Source organism: Rhinoraja longicauda, chromosome 5 (assembly GCF_053455715.1).
Source record: "Rhinoraja longicauda isolate Sanriku21f chromosome 5, sRhiLon1.1, whole genome shotgun sequence".
Lineage (NCBI taxonomy): Eukaryota > Metazoa > Chordata > Chondrichthyes > Rajiformes > Arhynchobatidae > Rhinoraja > Rhinoraja longicauda.
The window spans coordinates 51212271-51230641 of NC_135957.1; the positions used below are offsets into that span (position 1 = coordinate 51212271).

Here is an 18371-nt window from a genome sequence, read left to right on the forward strand (position 1 = left end):
AATGAAACATTGAATAAATGTAAGGCTTAAGTGTCAAACAATCTCTAGCACTGGAAATTAGTTTTCATAATTGGGAATCATATCTGAAGATTTTAATTATTATAGATCTCTTTTTAAAAACTTTCTATCTTTGCCTTTTAGATGCATCTCATTTCCATATTTTCCCTCCCTCATTCAATTTACAATTGAATTCACTCTTACAACTAACAATTCCAGTTTTAAACTGCTATTCATCAGCATTTCAATAATTTGGTAAGCTTTGTTTCACCTGTCTGTGGATGTGCTAGTGCCACTGCCGAGGAATTTCTGCCAATTTGCTATCAAATTTCAGTAAAATCCATTTTAAAACCTGAGTTTATCTGAGGTCATGTGTAATGAATGACTGATGCATTTGTTTGCTGCTGAGAGATAGTCAGTTCAAGATACTAAGTACATAAGTGTGATTGAAAATAAGAATGGGTTTCCAATGGTTAATCAAGAGGAAAACAATAAATGGATGTCATATCCTTCTTTTAGACTGTTAAAGGTGGAGTTTCTGAAACGAGAATTGAAAAGCGAATTGTCATCACAGGGGACGCAGACATAGACCACGATCAGGTTAGTTTATTTCCCCATTATTAATTTTAAAAATTGAATTTAACAATTCCGTAATTCAGTATTGCATTTAGACGCAAAATGGGAATTTTGCATTATTGGATGAGAATGTTCTGCTGACTTGGAAATACTAAAGTTTCATTAAAACAAGTTCAGTATGCAGTATTCATTTGCGTTATGAATTTAATGAGTCAAATTTAATGGGTTTTGGTGGCATTCGGATGAATGAAAATAATTTTCTTTTTTTTTTTTGTGGGAAGGGTTCAGAGGTAAAGAAATTTAGAGCTTCAGATCACCTTATGAAAAATTAATGACATATCTGAGCCAATGTGTTTGTGTAAAGTTAGGTAATCAATATAAGTATATATAGATTTTGATATTGCAAATAAATGTTTGGTGAAAAGTTAATGCTACGCCAACTTAACAATTTAACGATTTGTAGTGATCTCTTGAAAGTGTATGCTGTCACCTCGCTGTTGCTAAAAAGAACACGTTAGTTCAACTTCATGTAAACATATACTGTTTCATGACATTTTACTTTAAAAATAATTTTTGGTGACTGTCCTGAAATAGACCAGTGAACCGAAAATCTAACTTTAGTGGTAGGTACTGGAGTGCAAATCATCTTTTAAATATTTTTATAGATTCATTCATTCTAAATAGTTCTTCCATTGACTTGTCCATTCAGTAATACGGCTGAAAATTGTTACACTGAAGCAATGTGTGCTTTCTTAAATGCTGCCAATTGACAGAAAAAAGCAGCAATTGGAATGATTCAGTGGGTGGCAAGGAGCTGTATCAGGCTGTGTGCAAATCGATAAAAGCTATGACAATGATATATATTTTTAAACTAATGAAATTTAACAGCTGAAATTGATGGAGTTGACCCACCGTCTAATTGAATGAGGCATTGAGTGATCTACAAATGTTCCTCTGATCAATGGTTATGGTTATCTTTATTCCTCGGATGGAATTGATTGGAATGTTGGCCTTCATAACAAGAGGAGTTGAGTATAGGAGCAAAGAGGTCCTTCTGCAGTTGTACAGGGCCCTAGTGAGACCGCACCTGGAGTACTGTGTGCAGTTTTGGTCTCCAAATTTGAGGAAGGATATTCTTGCTATTGAGGGCGTGCAGCGTAGGTTTACTAGGTTAATTCCCGGAATGGCGGGACTGTCATATGTTGAAAGACTGGAGCGACTAGGCTTGTATACGCTGGAATTTAGAAGAATGAGAGGGGATCTTATCGAAACGTATAAGATTATTAAGGGGTTGGACATTTTAGAGGCAGGAAACATGTTCCCAATGTTGGGGGAGTCCAGAACCAGGGGCCACAGTTTAAGAATAAGGGGTAGGCCATTTAGAACAGATGAGGAAAAACTTTTTCAGTCAGAGAGTTGTGAATCTGTGGAATTCTCTGCCTCAGAGGGCAGAGGAGGCCAATTCTCTGAATACATTCAAGAGAGAGCTAGATAGAGCTCTTAAGGATAGCGGAGTCAGTAGGTATGGGGAGAAAGCAGGAACGGAATACTGCTTGAGAATGATCAGCCATGATCACATTGCTGGCTCGAAGGGCCGAATGGCCTACTCCTGCACCTATTGTCTATTGTAAGACCACACACGCATCTTTGCATTATCATATAGTAGTCATAGAACAGACCCTTCAGCTCGACTTATCCATGCCAACCAACTTGGCCCATCTTATCTAGTCCTGTTGCCCGCATTTGGCTCATATCCCCGTAAACCTTGTCCATATGTGTCCAGTTTGAGATTTGTGTATGAATAACTAGTTTAGCCACCCAGTACCTTTTTATTTGCCGTTACCAGTGGACTGTTAATTTTTAGTTTTTTGGTTTACACAAGATTAAATTGCACATTTTAATTTTTTTATTATTTATCATAACATTTGTAACTTGCTTTAAGTGTGCCATTGTTGTGTATGTTGATGTAATTTTAATTTCAATTCCTTTAAAAATTGTTTGTAATTCTGGGTAGGCCTTAGCCCAGGCTATAAAAGAAGCCAAAGAGCAGCACCCAGACATGTCAGTCACCAGGGTAGTGGTACATAAAGAAACAGAGCTCACTGAGGACGGGGATGAATGAGTGAAGGTAAGGGAATACAGCATCTACCTAGGCAGTAAATAATAAAAGCAGATATGCGTTTCGCAGCTCACTGCTTCTTTCTTAGCATGCTTTCTTTTCTAACTTAGTTTAATTAACTTGAGAGAGAAATACAAGCTTTGAACATGCATTAAATCCTGGTTGGCTACTAGCTTTTAATGGCTGCTATAATTTCATCTCTTTTTCTCTGTCCATTAAAAATGTTAGTATTCAAGTGTGTACTCAGTGTATTGTAAAAGGGTCCAACCTTCATTTGTGTTCCTCACAAAAGGCTTCAATAAATGCTGGAAAACCAAACAAGTGTCTAATGTTTGGACCAAGTGTAGTTAAATAGAATTATTGTCACTTGACGAAAGATATAACTATTTAAAATATAATCGCTGACAAAAGGCCTTTGGAATGTAGTACCATACGGTGGTAAAGCAATGATTATATTTGAAAATACTCAGAACTTGTGCAAATATAACAATTCAAGTAGGTTTGGTGTGTGGCCATCTAAATGACCTACTAAATTGGGCCAGTTTTACCTTTTGCCTTGCAACCTGCATTAATTTGAACAGTTTCCATCCAAATGGCAGATAATCTATTACATGAGTTTTGTGTGTTTCATTTTTAAATCGTCTGATTTCACCAATTTATTTTGCAATGCTAGATACAAAGTATTTTAATTTGTATGAATGCTAATTTATTTTGCATGTTTTTGTTTTAACATTATTCAATGGAACTTTGTTTAAAGTTGTAGTTGAAACCTTCAGGCAAAATATGGTTTTCTAGAATTTTGAAATTTGCCTTTGAATGCCATTCAACTTCACAAACTGCAAACATTTGTAATGGAATTTTCACACTTTCTCCTCAAGTGTGGTTTTATTTGTTACTGTCAATCATCACTTCATTCAGTGATGCATGTGCAATACTGCAGTGCACAGTGTTTACAAACTCTATGTTTGCAATAGCAATCAACTTCGAAAGTTAGTTTAAGATGATCAATAAATGAAAAGTGAATTGAGTGCAAGCTGAAATGAAGATGTATTTCCTAATGTATACATTGTGGAAGCAGGTTCTTTGACCCTTATCATCCATGCTGACCAAGATGCACCATTTGGCCCATATCCCTGTAAACTTTTGCTATTCATGTACCTGCCTAAATGTATTTTTAGATAATTTTTGTGCCTTCCTTAATTACTTCCTCTGGCAGCTCGTACCATGTACCAGACCTCCCAACCCTTCCGAATTTGGCGGAAAGTTTATGCTTTCTTATTTCATTTCCGCTATTCCGATTTTGCCTCGCTTTTTCCGCAAAGCACATGCCTCGCCGCTCGCCCTGCCTGTCGCCCCACCTCGCGCCGCTGGCCTCGCTAGCCTCATCGCTCGCCCGGCCTAGCCTCGCCACTCGCCCGGCCTAGCCTCGCCCATGGCCCGGCTGTGCCTTGCCGCTGGCCTCGCCTCGCCGATGTTGAGAGGAAATGGGGTGGGTGAATGGGGGTGGGGGTGGAGGAAGGGAGTGGAGGGGGTGGGGGAGGGGGAGTGGTGGTGGGGGGAAAGGGGGGGAGGGGAATAAGGGGGGAGGGATGGGGTAGAATGGGGGTGGGGGAGGGGATGGGGGGACATGGACTGTTGTGATTTGCTGTTGAAGACCACTGGAGCAAGTATGTCTTCAATGAAAATTTTAGGTATGTGCAGTTTTAAATGAAACTCTTCATAACTTAGTCATACATTTTATGACCATTGTTCTTTTATTCAATACCAAGAGAATTGGGATGTGTAAGGAAAAAGCAAATTAGAAAAAACAAAACAAAACAATTTTTTCTTTGTGTTGTAAGAAGTATTTCTGTTCAATAACCTATCTACAAATAGCAGAATATATTCAAGATAGGCCTGACATTGTACATGTAGTCCAAGAACTACAGACTGTTTATAGTCGTTTTTCACACATGCGTATGCACATTTGGTGTGCATACTTTTTTTTGCAGTACGCGCCATATTTTGAATTTTGATGTCAAATTCTGAATTTTGGACATCAAAATTCTGAATTTGTAAAAAATCAAATGTTGGGAGGTCTACATGTACCAACCCACCACCCTCCCTCCACATATGCTGCCTGGACCCACTGAGTTCCTCCAGTTGTCTTTCTTTTGCTCAATATCTCACCATCTGTAGTCTCTTGCGTCTCCTGAATATATACATGTTTCACTATTATAAATTACCTTGCTCTTATTGATCAAGTAACTGCTATCAGACCCCATGAAATTTTAATGGAAGCAGTCTCACTACATCAGCTTACTGAAATAAATCTATGCACTGGATAAAGATAATTCTTCTAGATTATATTGCAGATTTTTAAATTCTAGCAAATCTCAATAACAGTGCTGCAAGTGACAATGAAACCCTTTAGTTTAGCTGAAGTAAATTAAACAAATGCAATACTTAAATTGGGGGGGAAATCGGCATGCCTGTAATAGCAATGGCTTTGCAATTTCCTGTTTTTTTTAAAAGGCAGGTATATATGTCTCTTTACTTCTGATACTAATAGTGCTACATTGAGCCACCTTCTGAATCAGTGATGTTCTCTATGGTTTATACCTAAGAATAATAATAATATATTCCTTTATTCGTCCCACACCAGGGAAATTTACAGTGTTACAGCAGCAAAGTGGATAGCAAGAGATCATTCATTATAAATAAAAGTAAAGACAAGGATAAATTGTATTCCTTAGCTGTTACTGTTGACTCGTCTGCTGGGAGCAGTGCTGGTTGTATAGTCTCACCTTGGCGCCTAACTAAACATGTGAAAGAAACAAAGAACTGCACATTTTAGATTAAGTGCTGTAGCTCAGCGGATCAGGCAGCATCTCTGAAGAAAATGGTTTGATGCAATTTTGGGTGGGAACCCTTCTTCAGACTGAACATCTCCCATCCTTTTTGGCAGATGGAGTTTGTTGCAGCAAGTGCAAGGCATTGCACTTTGAGAGATCGAATATGAGGGGAAAGTATACAATTGATGGCAAGACCCTTAACAGCATTGATATATGGAGGGATCTTGGGGCCCAAGTCCATAGCTTCTTGAAAGTGGCTACACAAATAGTAGTAAAGGCAGTGTATGATATGCCTGCCTTCATCAGCTGGGGCATTGAGTATGTCAGGAATCATTTTGCAGCTTTATTGGTCTTTGGTTAGATAGCATTTGGGGTATTATACAGTTCCAGTCACTGGAGGGATTTGAAGTTCTTGGAGAGGGTGCAGACAAGATTTGCAAGACGATGCCTCAGAGCTTGGACAAACTTGAATTGTTTTCACTGAAACGTTGGAGGCTGAGGGGAAACCAGGTGGAAGTATATGAAATTGAGAGGCATAGTTAGGATAGATGGTCAGCACAGATTTTCAAGGGTAGAAGAGACGAGATAGCATAGCTTTAAGATGAAAGGGGGAAAATTTAAAGATGATGTGCCAGGCAGCTTTTTTAAGCAATGGCGAGTGCCCGGAATGTGCTGCCAGGGGTGGTGGTGGAGGCAGATACAATAGGGAGATTTAAGAGGCTTTTAGATGCACGTGTGGACCCTCTTGGAAGCTGTCGGGACAGAAGACACTGCCAGTCTGAGTGGCGGACAAGTCTGCGAAGCAAAACGTGGCGGAGACAAAGCTGAAGAGACCAACGTCAGGCAGAGAAGTGGTAGTAGGAGACTCCATCGTGAGAGGTACAGACAGGGGTTTCTGCAGCAACAAGCGGGATTCAATGATGGTGTGTTGCCTCCCTGGTGCCAAGATCCAGAACGTCACGGACCGAGTGCAGAGCATCCTCAAAGGTGAAGGTGAGCAGCCGGAAGTGTTAGTGCATGTCGGCACAAATGACGTCGGAAAGAAGAGGAAAGATATTCTGCGGCGTGACTTTAGAGAGCTCGGAAGAAAGCTGAGAAGCAGGACCTCCAGGGTGGTTATCTCCGGTTTGCTTCCAGTTCCTCGTGCTGGTGAAGGCAGGAACAGGGAGATAGGGGATCTGAATGTGTGGCTGAGGAGCTGGGGCTGGGATTTAGATTCTTAGACCACTGGGATCTGTTTTGTGGTAAGGGTGAATTGTACAAAAGAGACGGGTTGCACCTCGACAAGCGGGGGACCAGCATTCTGGCAGGCAGATTTGCCACTGCTACATGGGTGGTTTTAAACTAAATAGGGTTTGGGGAGGGGGGGGGTGTCAAATGGGATAGATAAGGTTGGAGTTAAAGGGAAAGAGTGTGTAGGAAAAGTTAAGAAAGACCCCAGAATTAATGGGACAGTAAGCTCATGAAAGGATCGGAGATTATGGCCGTGTAATAGGAATCGATGTGAAAGGGGAGATGAGCAAATGCTTGAAAGGATTATATGTGAATACGCGAAGTATAAGAAGTAAAGTGGATGAGCTTGAGGCTCAGTTGGAGATTTGTAGATATGACATTGTGGGGATTACAGAGACTTGGCTGCAGGAGGATCAGGACTGGGAACTGAATATTCAGGGTTATACGTTCTATAGAAAGGACAGGCAGGTGGGCAGAGGAGGTGGGGTAGCTCTGTTGGTGAGGGATGAAATTCAGTCTCTTGCGAGGGGTGTCTTAGGGACTGACGATGTCACTGTGGATAGAGTTGAGGAATTGTAAAGGTAAGAAGACACTAATGGGAGTTATCTACAGGCCCCCAAACAGTAGCCCGGATTTAAGGTGTAAGTTGCAGCAGGAGTTAAAACTGGCATGTAACAAATGTAATGCCACTGTGGTTATGGGGGGTTTCAATATGCAGGTAAACTGGGAAAATCAGGTTGGTTCTGGACTCCAAGAAAGGGAGTTTGTAGAGTGCCTCCGAGATGGATTCTTAGAGCAGCTTGTACTGGAGCCTACCAGAGAGAAGGCAATTCTGGATTTAGTGTTGTCCAATGAACCATATTAAATAAGGGAACTCAAGGTAAAGGAACCGCTTGGAGCTAGTGACCACAATATGATTAGTTTTAGTCTGCAATTTAAGAGGGAGAAGGTTAAATCAGAAGTGTCAGTGTTGCAGTTGAACAAAGGGGACTATGAAGGCACGAGAGAGGAGCTGGCCAAGGTCGATTGGAAAAGGATCTAGCAGGAATGACGGTGGAACAGCAATGGCAGGAATTTCTGGGCAAGATGCAAGATCATTTCATTTCAAAGAGGAAGAAAGATTCTAAGGGGAGTAGAGGCAACTGTGGCTGACAAGGGAAGATAGGGGTGGAATAAAACAAAAAAGAAAAGATGTATAACGTAGCAAAGAGTAGCGGGAAGCCAGAGGATTGGGAAACTTTCAAAGGACAACAGAAGGTAACGAAAAGGGCATTATGGGCTGAAAAGACGATGTACGAGGGGAAGCTGGCCAAGAATATAAAGAAGGACAGTAAAAGCTTCTTTAGGTATGTTAAGAGAAAATGGTTAGCAAAGACAAATGTGGGTCCCTTGAATGCAGAAATGGGTGAAATTATTATGGGGATCAAGGAAATGGCAGAAGAGTTGAACAGGTACTTCGGATCTGTCTTCACTAAGGAAGACACAAACAATCTCACAGATGTACAAGAGGACAGAGGATCTAGGGAGTCAGAGGAGCTGAAAGAAATTTGCATTAGGCGAGAAATAGTATTAGGTAGACTGATGGGACTGAAGGCTGATAAATCCCCAGGGCCTGATGGTCTGCATCCCAAGGTATTCAAGGAGGTGGCTCTAGAAATCGTGGACGCATTGGTGATCATTTTCCAATGTTCAATAGCTTCAGGATCGGTTCCTGTGGATTGGACAGTAGGTAGTGTTATCCCACTTTTCAAGAAAGGAGTGAGGGAGAAAACAAGAAATTATAGACCAGCTAGCCTGACTTCGGTGGTGGGTAAGATGCTGGAGTCAATTATTAAAGAGGTAATAACGGCGCATTTGGATAGCAGTAAAAGGATTGGTCCAAGTCAGCATGGATTTATGAAGGGGAAATCCTGCTTGACTAATCTGGAATTTTTTGAGGATGTGACAAGTAAAATGGATGAAGGGGAGCCAGTGGATGTAGTGTATCTAGACTTTCAGAAAGCCTTTGATAAGGTCCCACACAGGAGATTGGTGAGCAAAATTAGAGCACGTGGTATTGGGGGTAGGGTATTGACATGGATAGAGAATTGGTTGGCAGACAGGAAGCAAAGAGTAGGAATAAACTGGTCCTTTTCAGAATGGCAGGCAGTGGTGAGTGGAGTGCTGCAAGGCTTGGTGCTGGGGCCGCAACTATTTACAATATATATTAATGATTTGGATGATGGAATTAGAAGTTACACTAACAGGTTTGCAGATGACACAAAGCTGGGTGGCAGTGTGAACTGCGAAGAGGATATTGGGAGGTTGCCGGGTGACTTGGACAAGTTGAATGAGTGGGCAGATGCAGTATAATGTAGATAAATGTGAGGTTATCCACTTTGGCGACAAAAACATGGAGGCAGATTATTATCTCAATGGTGTCAAATTAGGTAAAGAGGAAGTGCAACGAGACCTGGGTGTCCTTGTACACCAGTCACTGAAAGCAAGCGTGCAGGTACAGCAGGCAGTGAAGAAAGCTAATGGCATGTTGGCCTTCATAACGAGAGGATTTGAATATAGGAGCAAAGTCCTGCAGTTGTATAGGGCCCTGGTGAGACCACATCTGGGGTATTGTGTGCAGTTTTGGACTCCTAGTTTGAGGAAGGACATCCTTGCTATTGAGCCAAACGCAGCATAAGTTCACGAGGTTATTCCCCTGGATGGCAGGACTGTCATATGAGGAAAGATTGGAAAGACTGGGCATGTATTCACTGGAGTATAGAAGGATGAGAGGGAATCTTATAGAGACGTATAAAATTATGAAAGGACTGGACAAGCTAGATGCAGGAAAAATGTTCCAAATGTTGGGGGGTCCAGAAGCAGGGGCCACAGTCGAAGAATAAAGCAGAGGCCATTTGAAACTGAGGTGAGAAGAAACTTTTTCACCCAGAGAGTTGTGAATTTGTGGAATTCTCTGCCGCAGAAGGCTGTGGAGGCCAATTCACTGGATGAATTTAAAAGAGAGTTGGATAGAGCTCTAGGGGCTAGTGGAATCAAGGGAGAAGGCAAGCACAGGTTACTGATTGTGAATGATCAGCCATGATCACAATGAATGGCGGTGCTGGCTCGAAGGGCCAAATGGCCTCTTCCTGCACCAATTTTCTCTGTTTCTATGATACGCAGGGAATGATTGGATAAGGATCATGTGCAGGCAGAGTGCATTAATTTAACGGTATCATGGTGGGCATGGACATTGTGGGCCAAAGGGTCTGTTTTTGTGCAGCGTTGTTCTCTGTTCTAAAGATTGTGAACATCACAGGTTTCGGAAGTAGTGTCAATCAAGCCTTGGGAACTTGATGTAGTCAATGTTCTGGGATACTTTACAGGCCTGACATGTTGGTAGTAAAAGGAGAGAGTGAATAGTAGGTACAATAAAGTGGATTTGTTTTTTTACATCTTGTAGCACTTGCTACACTTGAGGCATGTCAAGTTATATTTTTGCTTAATGTGCCAGTGTTGTTGTTGGAGTTTTCAGTAATTATGTTAAAATGACAATAGGCAGTAGTTCTCGATTTACAAATTGTTGCTGTACAATGACAGAAACATATTTTTTGCTAGAGAGTCAGTCCAAGGTTAAACATTATTTGGGTCTTGGGAACAGGTCAACGTGAACTAATTGTTGTCTTTGCAAGCGGCACTGAGAATATCATTATTGTCAGACAGTCTCTTTTCACTCGGTGATGAAGGAAAGGGAATTGATGAAACTGTTGTGGTGGCTGAGCCTGAAATATTACCCGTACAAACTCCAGTATCAGGAGCTGAAATAATAGATCTCCTAACAAATAGCAGTGAGGTATGATTCCAACCAATGGGGAATTTTCTACTGTCTATTGTTTAATTTGAAATTTTGATGACAAGTTATTCAGAATGATGCCTTGAAGACAAGTACAATCATTCTCGCGTCACGTCAGGAATTCACCATCCAGTCTAAGGCTATTTCTGATCTGTAGTTGAGATGTGTAAGTGAAAATAATTCTGAGATTCTGCATGGACATTCTGGTAGTTAATTGTGACTTGTTAGCACTATTCACTTCTGCTCCAATGCTGGGCTGGAAGACCATTGCATTAATCAAGTGTGGAAATTGGATAACCATGGTTAGGGGAGGTTGGTTTGCAAGATGGACCAGGCTGCATTCAGAGCTCTCTGCAATTTCTTGCAGTCTTATGCAGAGCAATTGCCATACTCAGCTGTGATGTGCCTGGATAAGATGCTTTGCATGTTGCATCTGTAAAAACTGGTAAGAGTTTGGAGAAATCCCAATGCTTCCTGCTGAGGAAGTTAGTGTGTTTGGGCCAGGACAAAATGTTGGTGATGTTTACACCCATCAACTTGAAGCTTTCAACCATCTCACTTCAGCATCATATATACAGACTGGGGCATACACTTTACCCTGCTTCCTGAAATCTGACTGTCTCCTGCATTTTACTGACACTGAAGGAAAGCTTGTTGTCTTGATACCACGTTACAAAGCTGCCTATGTCCTGCCTGCAATCCATCTTGTCATCATCATCAAATGCCCACCCTGAAAAATTCTAGGCTTAAAATTACTGCCTGAAAGTGTTACTTTCATTCATTTTTAACTTAAAATATTGTAATGCCTCAAATTCTGGACCTCAGTAGAATATATGAATAAACATGAATTTGTTGTTTAAAGGGTGATCTATCTTTATCTTTATTTTAATTTTATTCAAAAGGATTACATTCCATGAACACTTTAGAATGAATTGTTGAGTTAACTCCATAAATTGAAATTAACTGAGTGCATCTTATGCTTACCACATTCAGTATTTTTGATGCTTTGGTTTAAGAATCTGAAAGCATACTTTTTTTATGTACGCAAATGATTATAACTGCTGTTGTGTAAGAGTTCATTGAACAGAACCCCACAGCATCAGGTTAAATTCTTGTACATATTTAAAAAGAATTAGCAGATAGCAAGAAAAAAAAAAATACTGAAGAATTTTATTGGAGATTAGGAAATTTAGTAAATTATTTTAGATGTGATTTATCTAATTTGTGCTGTTTACTTTCAGAAATGAATGTTGGTTGAACGGAACAAAGGATCTTGAACTTTAAAGTGACCACTGCCATGATCAATAAAGAAAAATTGCCACTGAGCTTGGAAAAGGATCAATGTTGCAGCCACAATAGTTTGAACATTTGAAGATGTCAAAAGATCTGCAGAAACTCATCCTCCTATTTAAACATTTAAAATAATTAGCCAATAATTTGATCATTCACTCTACTAATGTGTTGGCTGGCCTATTAATGTATGACTTCTACACCATTAAAATTTAGTCTCCACAGGCAAATATTACAAAGGCTATAAAGTAGGTTTCTTTGAAGAGTTGGACAGAATGTTACGACTAATTTAGATACAGTTTCAGAACCTGAATATGTGTAAACCTGTTGTTGCAGAAACTTTTTTTTAGCATGATCAAGTAGTTACCAAATATTGTGGAAAAGAGAAATATAGAAAGACTTCTCTTTAACCTGTCAGTTGAGAGAATTAAGTCTATTTAAAAAGCATCTCCTATGCCACCTATTACGCAAAAAAATGAAGGGGGCCTAACATGGGCAAATATCATTCCAATAAAATTTTGCACTGTTACTCATTTACTATTATATTTTCTTAAGACATCCGTGGAACTAGGATATCCATACTGGAAAAGAATACTTTTCTATTAATAGTTCTATAACAAACTTTCATAGTGAGCTTAAAATTTAATACTTTTAAATCATATTTCTTCAATTGAAAAGCCAAATCATAATATTGAATACATTTCTATAAATCTTTTATGTTCTTACAATGACAGATTAAGCTTTCGAGTGTAGCTGTTAATAGGTGAATTGTGTTGCAGTTCTAAAGGCTTTGCCTAATTTTTGAGGAAGATTTGAAGTATAAAAAATAACCTGTTTTATTTTGTCTTTTCTGTAGATAATATGGCAGAATCCTTTGCTTTTAAACAAATGCAAAGCAATACTGAACCCTGATGACTGTTTTTATGCTTTGGACCCTTGTATGTAGGCAAACAACCAAAATAGCACTGGCAGCTTAAAAGTTATGTTGTGGTATTCTTCATGTAATCCTGTTTAAAAAATAAAAATAAATTTTGCTTAAAATATGTTTGATCTGACTTCGTTGGTATGTTTGACTCTATATTTTTGAACTTTTCAAATGGCACTTTTTGCCAAAGATAATTTGATGGATATCATCTTACAGAGAAACAAAGTTTAATTCTGTAAGAAGGAACTGCAGATGCTGGTTTAAACGAAGATAGACACAGAAAGCTGGAGTAACTCAGCGGGACAGGCAGCATCTCTGGAGAGAAGGAATGGGTGATGTATCGGGTCTAGACCCTTCTTCAGACGTCTCGATCCGAAACGTCACCCAGTTACTCCAGCTTTTTGTGTCTAACAAAGTTTAATTGCTTTAAATGGATAACTATTATAATAAAGTGCAAATATTGTAAGGAATTTGTAATTTTAAACATTTTTTAATGCAATTCTTTGACATCTCAAAGATTACTGAGAATGCCACGAGGTAGTGCATCCCAATAGATTCAGCAAGCCTTTTGTTAAACTATGTTCCTGATCCGGTGCATTATTTCACTATCTGACTACTCCGCAGTTGGGTCTTCATTTGAGTTTCTAAGTGTACGGCCTAGATTACTTGCCTGCTTTGCTTGTTTCCTCCCTACTATATATGTCGACTCTTTTAACCCTATCCTGCAAGCTGGTTTTAATATTGAATCTGTGTTATACATTTAATTTTCACCATCTTTGACCCCAAAGTTTTAACTTGTTTCCTCAGTAACCCCAGTAGCCTTTGAGAGCCTCAGAGCTGTCCTAGACAATGATTTCTCCTTGATGTATTCATTTTGTGTTTGTTTTTCTCCCTTACTTCCTGACTTCTTAACGCATCCTACATGTGCTCGCTTGTTGTACATTCCCAGGCAACATTTTTTTCAGTCGTCCCCTCTGAACTTATTCTTTGGCCCTCACTTCATTTGTTTTGTATTCTCTTTAACCCTACTCCCATCGTTATTCCTGCCTCACCCATTCCTTATTGAATCCTTTGTCTCTCGTTATTTTTAGTTTGTCCTATTTCCACTGCCGTATCCATTCCAGCTATAGGTTGCCATCCATTATCTTGGGAAATTTAACTCTAAATGCTTCCTTCATAAAGCAATGCCTGAGAACCTATGAAATGAGACTGAGACTATTTAACTTCAATTAAACAACATCATTAATTTCATACTTTATATTTTTTGTAAAATCTCAAACATTTAGCTTTTTCATCTGAATAGATCTGAAGAATAAAGATAATATAAGATCTTGTATTTTCTTGAGTTTGAGATAAACTGTATGAAACATTGAAGTAAAATTATCCACCAAAATAATACTTGACAGTTTGATACTCCCTTAGAGTATCAAATGATTCATCTTGGTAATTTTGCCTTGTTGGTTACCTGTTATGCGATTCTTCTTGAGGCATTAATGACAGGTTCACTTTTGTAAGTATCTCTTGAGAGATTTAATTGTTATGCATTTTATTCTGTGCGCTGTATTCCGTTGAATGCTTGGCGAAAAAGCGTTCTTTAATAAAGTAATTCTGATCTTCGTTCATTGCTATTTCATTGTTCACTGTTGGGAAAACAGATTATTAATTATCTTCAGAAATAATTTTGTTTTACTCTTGTACAGGCATACAGATTAGAAAAGGAGTAGGACACGGTGTTTTGAGCCTGCACGGCAAATTCAATAAAAGCATGCTGATCTGATTGTAACCTAAATTACATATTTCTGTCCAGCCCAACAAACTTTAACCTCTTATCAAGAATCTATCTACTTGTGCCTTAAAAATTATTCAAAAACCTGATGTACACAACCTTTTGAAGTTCCAAAACAGCTCAGAAAAAAACATTGCCTCTTCTACATCTTAAATGAGTGACCAGTGCTTTTAAATCCTCTCCACGTTACTCACTATCAAAATCCCTTGGGATTTTGTATCCGTCCAGTTGTCCCCTCCTCAGTCATCGAAACTTTGCAGATGCAGATGCAGGCAGGCTAGATGCAGGAAAAATGTTCCCGATGTTGGGGGGGTCGGGGGGTCTAGAACCAGGGGTTACAGTTTATGAATAAGGGGTATGCGATTTAGGACTGAAATGGGGAAGAACATTTTCACCCCGAGTGTTGTTAATCTGGAATTCTCTGCCAGTGAAGGCCAATTCACTGGATGTTTTCAAGAGAGAGTTAGATTTAGCTCTTGGGGCTATTGGAATTAAGGGATATGGAGAGAAAGGAGGGATAAGCTACTGATTTTGGATGATCAGCCATGATCATATTGAATGGCGGTGCTGGCTCAAAAGCCCCGAATAGCCTACTCCTGCACCTATTTTCTATGTTTCTAAAGTCAGTTTATTTTATGAGGGTGAGGAGGGTGCTCTTCTGATCACACAAGAAAGAGCTGATGCTGTTCATTGCAGGTGCCTGACACTTAGTGGAATGGAAGACAGGAACCACTGACCTGTTTTGTCAGATAGACAGACGCACGCATAGACACACGCACGCACACAGACACACACATGCACACAGACACATGCACGCACACAGACACACACATGCACACCCACACACACTTTCCAGTTTAACAACATCTTTCCCATTGCATGATGACCAAAACTGAACGTAATACTCCATCCGCGGTCTTGCCAGCACCTTGTACAGCTGTAACATAAAAATCCAACTTCTATACTCAAAACCCTGACTGATGACGGCCAATGTGCCAAAAGTCTTCTTGACCACCTTTTCTACCTGTGATGCCACTTTTAATGAACTACTATGTACCCACATTCCTCGATCCCTCAGCTCTACAACATTCCTCAAAGCCCTGCCATTTATTGTGAAGGTCCTGCCGTGGTAAGACTTCCTATAATGCAGCATCTCACATTTATCTGCTTTAAACTTCATTAACCATTCCTCTGCCCACTTGCCCAACTTCAAGATCCTTATTCTTGACCAGAACCTCAATTTATTTTGTCATCCAAGCTTCCTTATGCCAACCTACCTTGCCTTTCACTCTAGCAGGAACCTGTATGCCCTCAACATTTGTCAGTACACTATCCCACTTTCCGGATGTTCCTTTTCCTCCATACAACAACCTGCTCCAATTAACTTGACCAAGTTCCTGTCTCATACCATTAAAGTTGGCTTTGCCCCAATTTAGAATTCCATTATAGATGAGGCTCTCGCTAGAGTCTCCTCGATATCCCGCAGCTCCACTCTTGCTTCCCCAACCCCTATTCGCAACAAGGAAGGAGTCCCCCCTTGTCCACACTTTCACCCCATCAGCTGTCGCATACAGCATATAATCCTCCAACACTTTCGCCACCTCCAACGGGATCCCACTACAGGCCACATCTTCCCATCTCCAACCCTTTCTGCTTTCTGAAGAGACCGTTCCCTCTGCAACTCCCTGGTCAACTCGTCCCTTCCCACCCAAACCAACCCCTCCCCAGGTACTTTTGCTTGCAACCGCAGGAGATGCAACACCTGTCCCTTTATCTCCCCCCTTGACTCCATCCAAGAACCCCAATAATCTTTACAGGTGAGGCAGAGGTTCACTTGCACCTCTTCCAACCTCATCTACTGTATCCACTTCCAGGTGTCAGCTTCTCTACATCGGCGAGACCAAGCGCAGGCTTGGCAATCGTTTCGCTGAATACCTTCACTCAGTCCGCCTTAACCTACCTGATCTCCTGCTCAGCACTTTAACTCCCCCCACCACCCCCCCCCCCCCCATTTCCAATCTGCACTTTCTGTCCTGGGCCTCCTCCATTGGCAGAGTGAGGCCCAGATTGGAGAAATAGCACCTCATATTTCGCTTGGGTAGCTAACACCCCAGCGGTATGAACATTGACTTCTCTAACTTCAAATAGCCCTTGCTTTCCCTCTCCATCCCCTCCCCCTTCCCAGTTCTCCCACCAGTCTTACTGTCTCCGACTACATTCTATCTCTGTCCCACCCACTCCCCTGACAGTCTGAAGAAGGGTTTCGACCCGAATCGTCACCCATTCCTTCCCTCCAGAGATGCTGCCTGTCCCGCTGAGTTACTCGAGCATTTTGTGTCCAGCTTAGAATTTTAACATGCAGGCCCACCCAGATTTATCCATAACTATCTTAAAGATAATGGAACAGTGATTGTTGATCCCAAAAGGCCCAACCATGAATATTTCAGCCACTTTCCCCTCCCAATTTCCTAAGACTGGGTCAAGTGTAGCCCTCTCCTGTGTTGGGGCATCTACATGTTGCCTGATGGCAATATGTAGATACCCCAACTTTCCTGAACACATTTGACAATTTTTTTCCCATATAAACCTTTTGCACTATAACAGTCAAAGTCATATTGGAAATGTTAAAATCCCCAATTATGACAAACACATTAGTCCTGTAGCTGCGTGCAATCTCCTCACATATTTGCTTCTCTCATTCCCGTTGACTATTGACATGAAACAAAATCTACTCCATTTTTTCATTATAAAATTTAAAAATGCATGCAGAGTAAGTAATGCTGATCTGTGAGTAATCACATAATAATGTGTATTGGCAAAAAAAAAGACTGTTCTGGAGTAAGAGAGGGTCAGGCAGCATCTAGAGAACACAGACAGGTGACATCTTGTGTCAGGAATGTTCTTTGGGCTAATGCTGTATCGGCATATCTGCCCCTGCCTTGAGATTTAAAATGAACATACACTTGTAAAGTAACTACTGCAGGTTTTCTGTTCACTGCATTTCACATTTAAGCATCATCATGGGGGAAAAAAAACAAGTTTGATTTTGTACATCTGGTCCCTGTTCCATACTTCCTTTTATTTTGGGCATTTCAAAACTTTGACCAACATGATTTCCATTGCTGGGTTGCCCGTGTCCTTGAATTACAAATCATCTGATGTTCTTCTTTGTCTTGCCAACAATGACCTCATTTTAACTTTTGAATTATATTCAATTTCAGTCCAGTTGGGGGATGGATGTTATCTCATCTAATAGAACTTTCCGATTTATTTCGCTACAAAATACTCATATTCCTACTCAATCTTAGATTTTTTTTTTGTTCTCCCCAAACTACTTTTATATTCAAATTGAACATTCCTTAGCATGTTGGAAATTCATCCTTTCTTCCTAGCACTCTCAATTTGAGGGGATTTTAAGCGCAGTCTCCTACAGCTACCTTGGTTATCTCCCACTCTACTTCCATTCTCCACATTGACCATTTGTCACATCTGTTCTGAGAATATTGCTTTTCATTCCAGAGCTGCTCATATGTTTTTCTCAACCATGTGACCCCATTCACACTGCCCACAATGGTTCTTTATTATCACATGTACCAAGGAATAGTGAAATTATTTTGTTGCATACAGTTCAGTAAAGTGTTACTGTACATAAGTACAATCTTAGTTTAGTGTGCCATTTTCAATGTCCACGTTGCTTTAAGTACAGCTGGTCATAAAGATCCATTGTCCTGGCAGCATAGCCAGGTAAGCCTGGCCAAGCAAATTTGTAGGTGTTCTCC

The 18371-nt window shown here is 40.3% G+C and overlaps 1 protein-coding gene across 18 annotated transcripts in view; it reads left to right on the plus strand.

Moving 5' to 3' along the window:
- The window catches only part of LOC144593640 (protein 4.1-like), a 112003-nt gene extending 97596 nt beyond the window's left edge, over nucleotides 1–14407 (plus strand). For 6 of the 18 annotated variants that reach the window (XM_078399518.1, XM_078399520.1, XM_078399521.1 and 3 more), the window contains 3 exons: nucleotides 517–597; nucleotides 2588–2701; nucleotides 11833–14407. In XM_078399518.1, coding sequence (XP_078255644.1) covers nucleotides 517–597; nucleotides 2588–2695 — 189 coding nt within the window. In that variant the 3' untranslated portion in view covers nucleotides 2696–2701; nucleotides 11833–14407. The remainder of the gene's footprint in view (nucleotides 1–516; nucleotides 598–2587; nucleotides 2702–11832) is intronic. The other 12 variants (XM_078399524.1, XM_078399525.1, XM_078399526.1 and 9 more) reach the window with 4 other exon arrangements.
- The last annotated feature ends 3964 nt before the right edge of the window (nucleotides 14408–18371 follow it).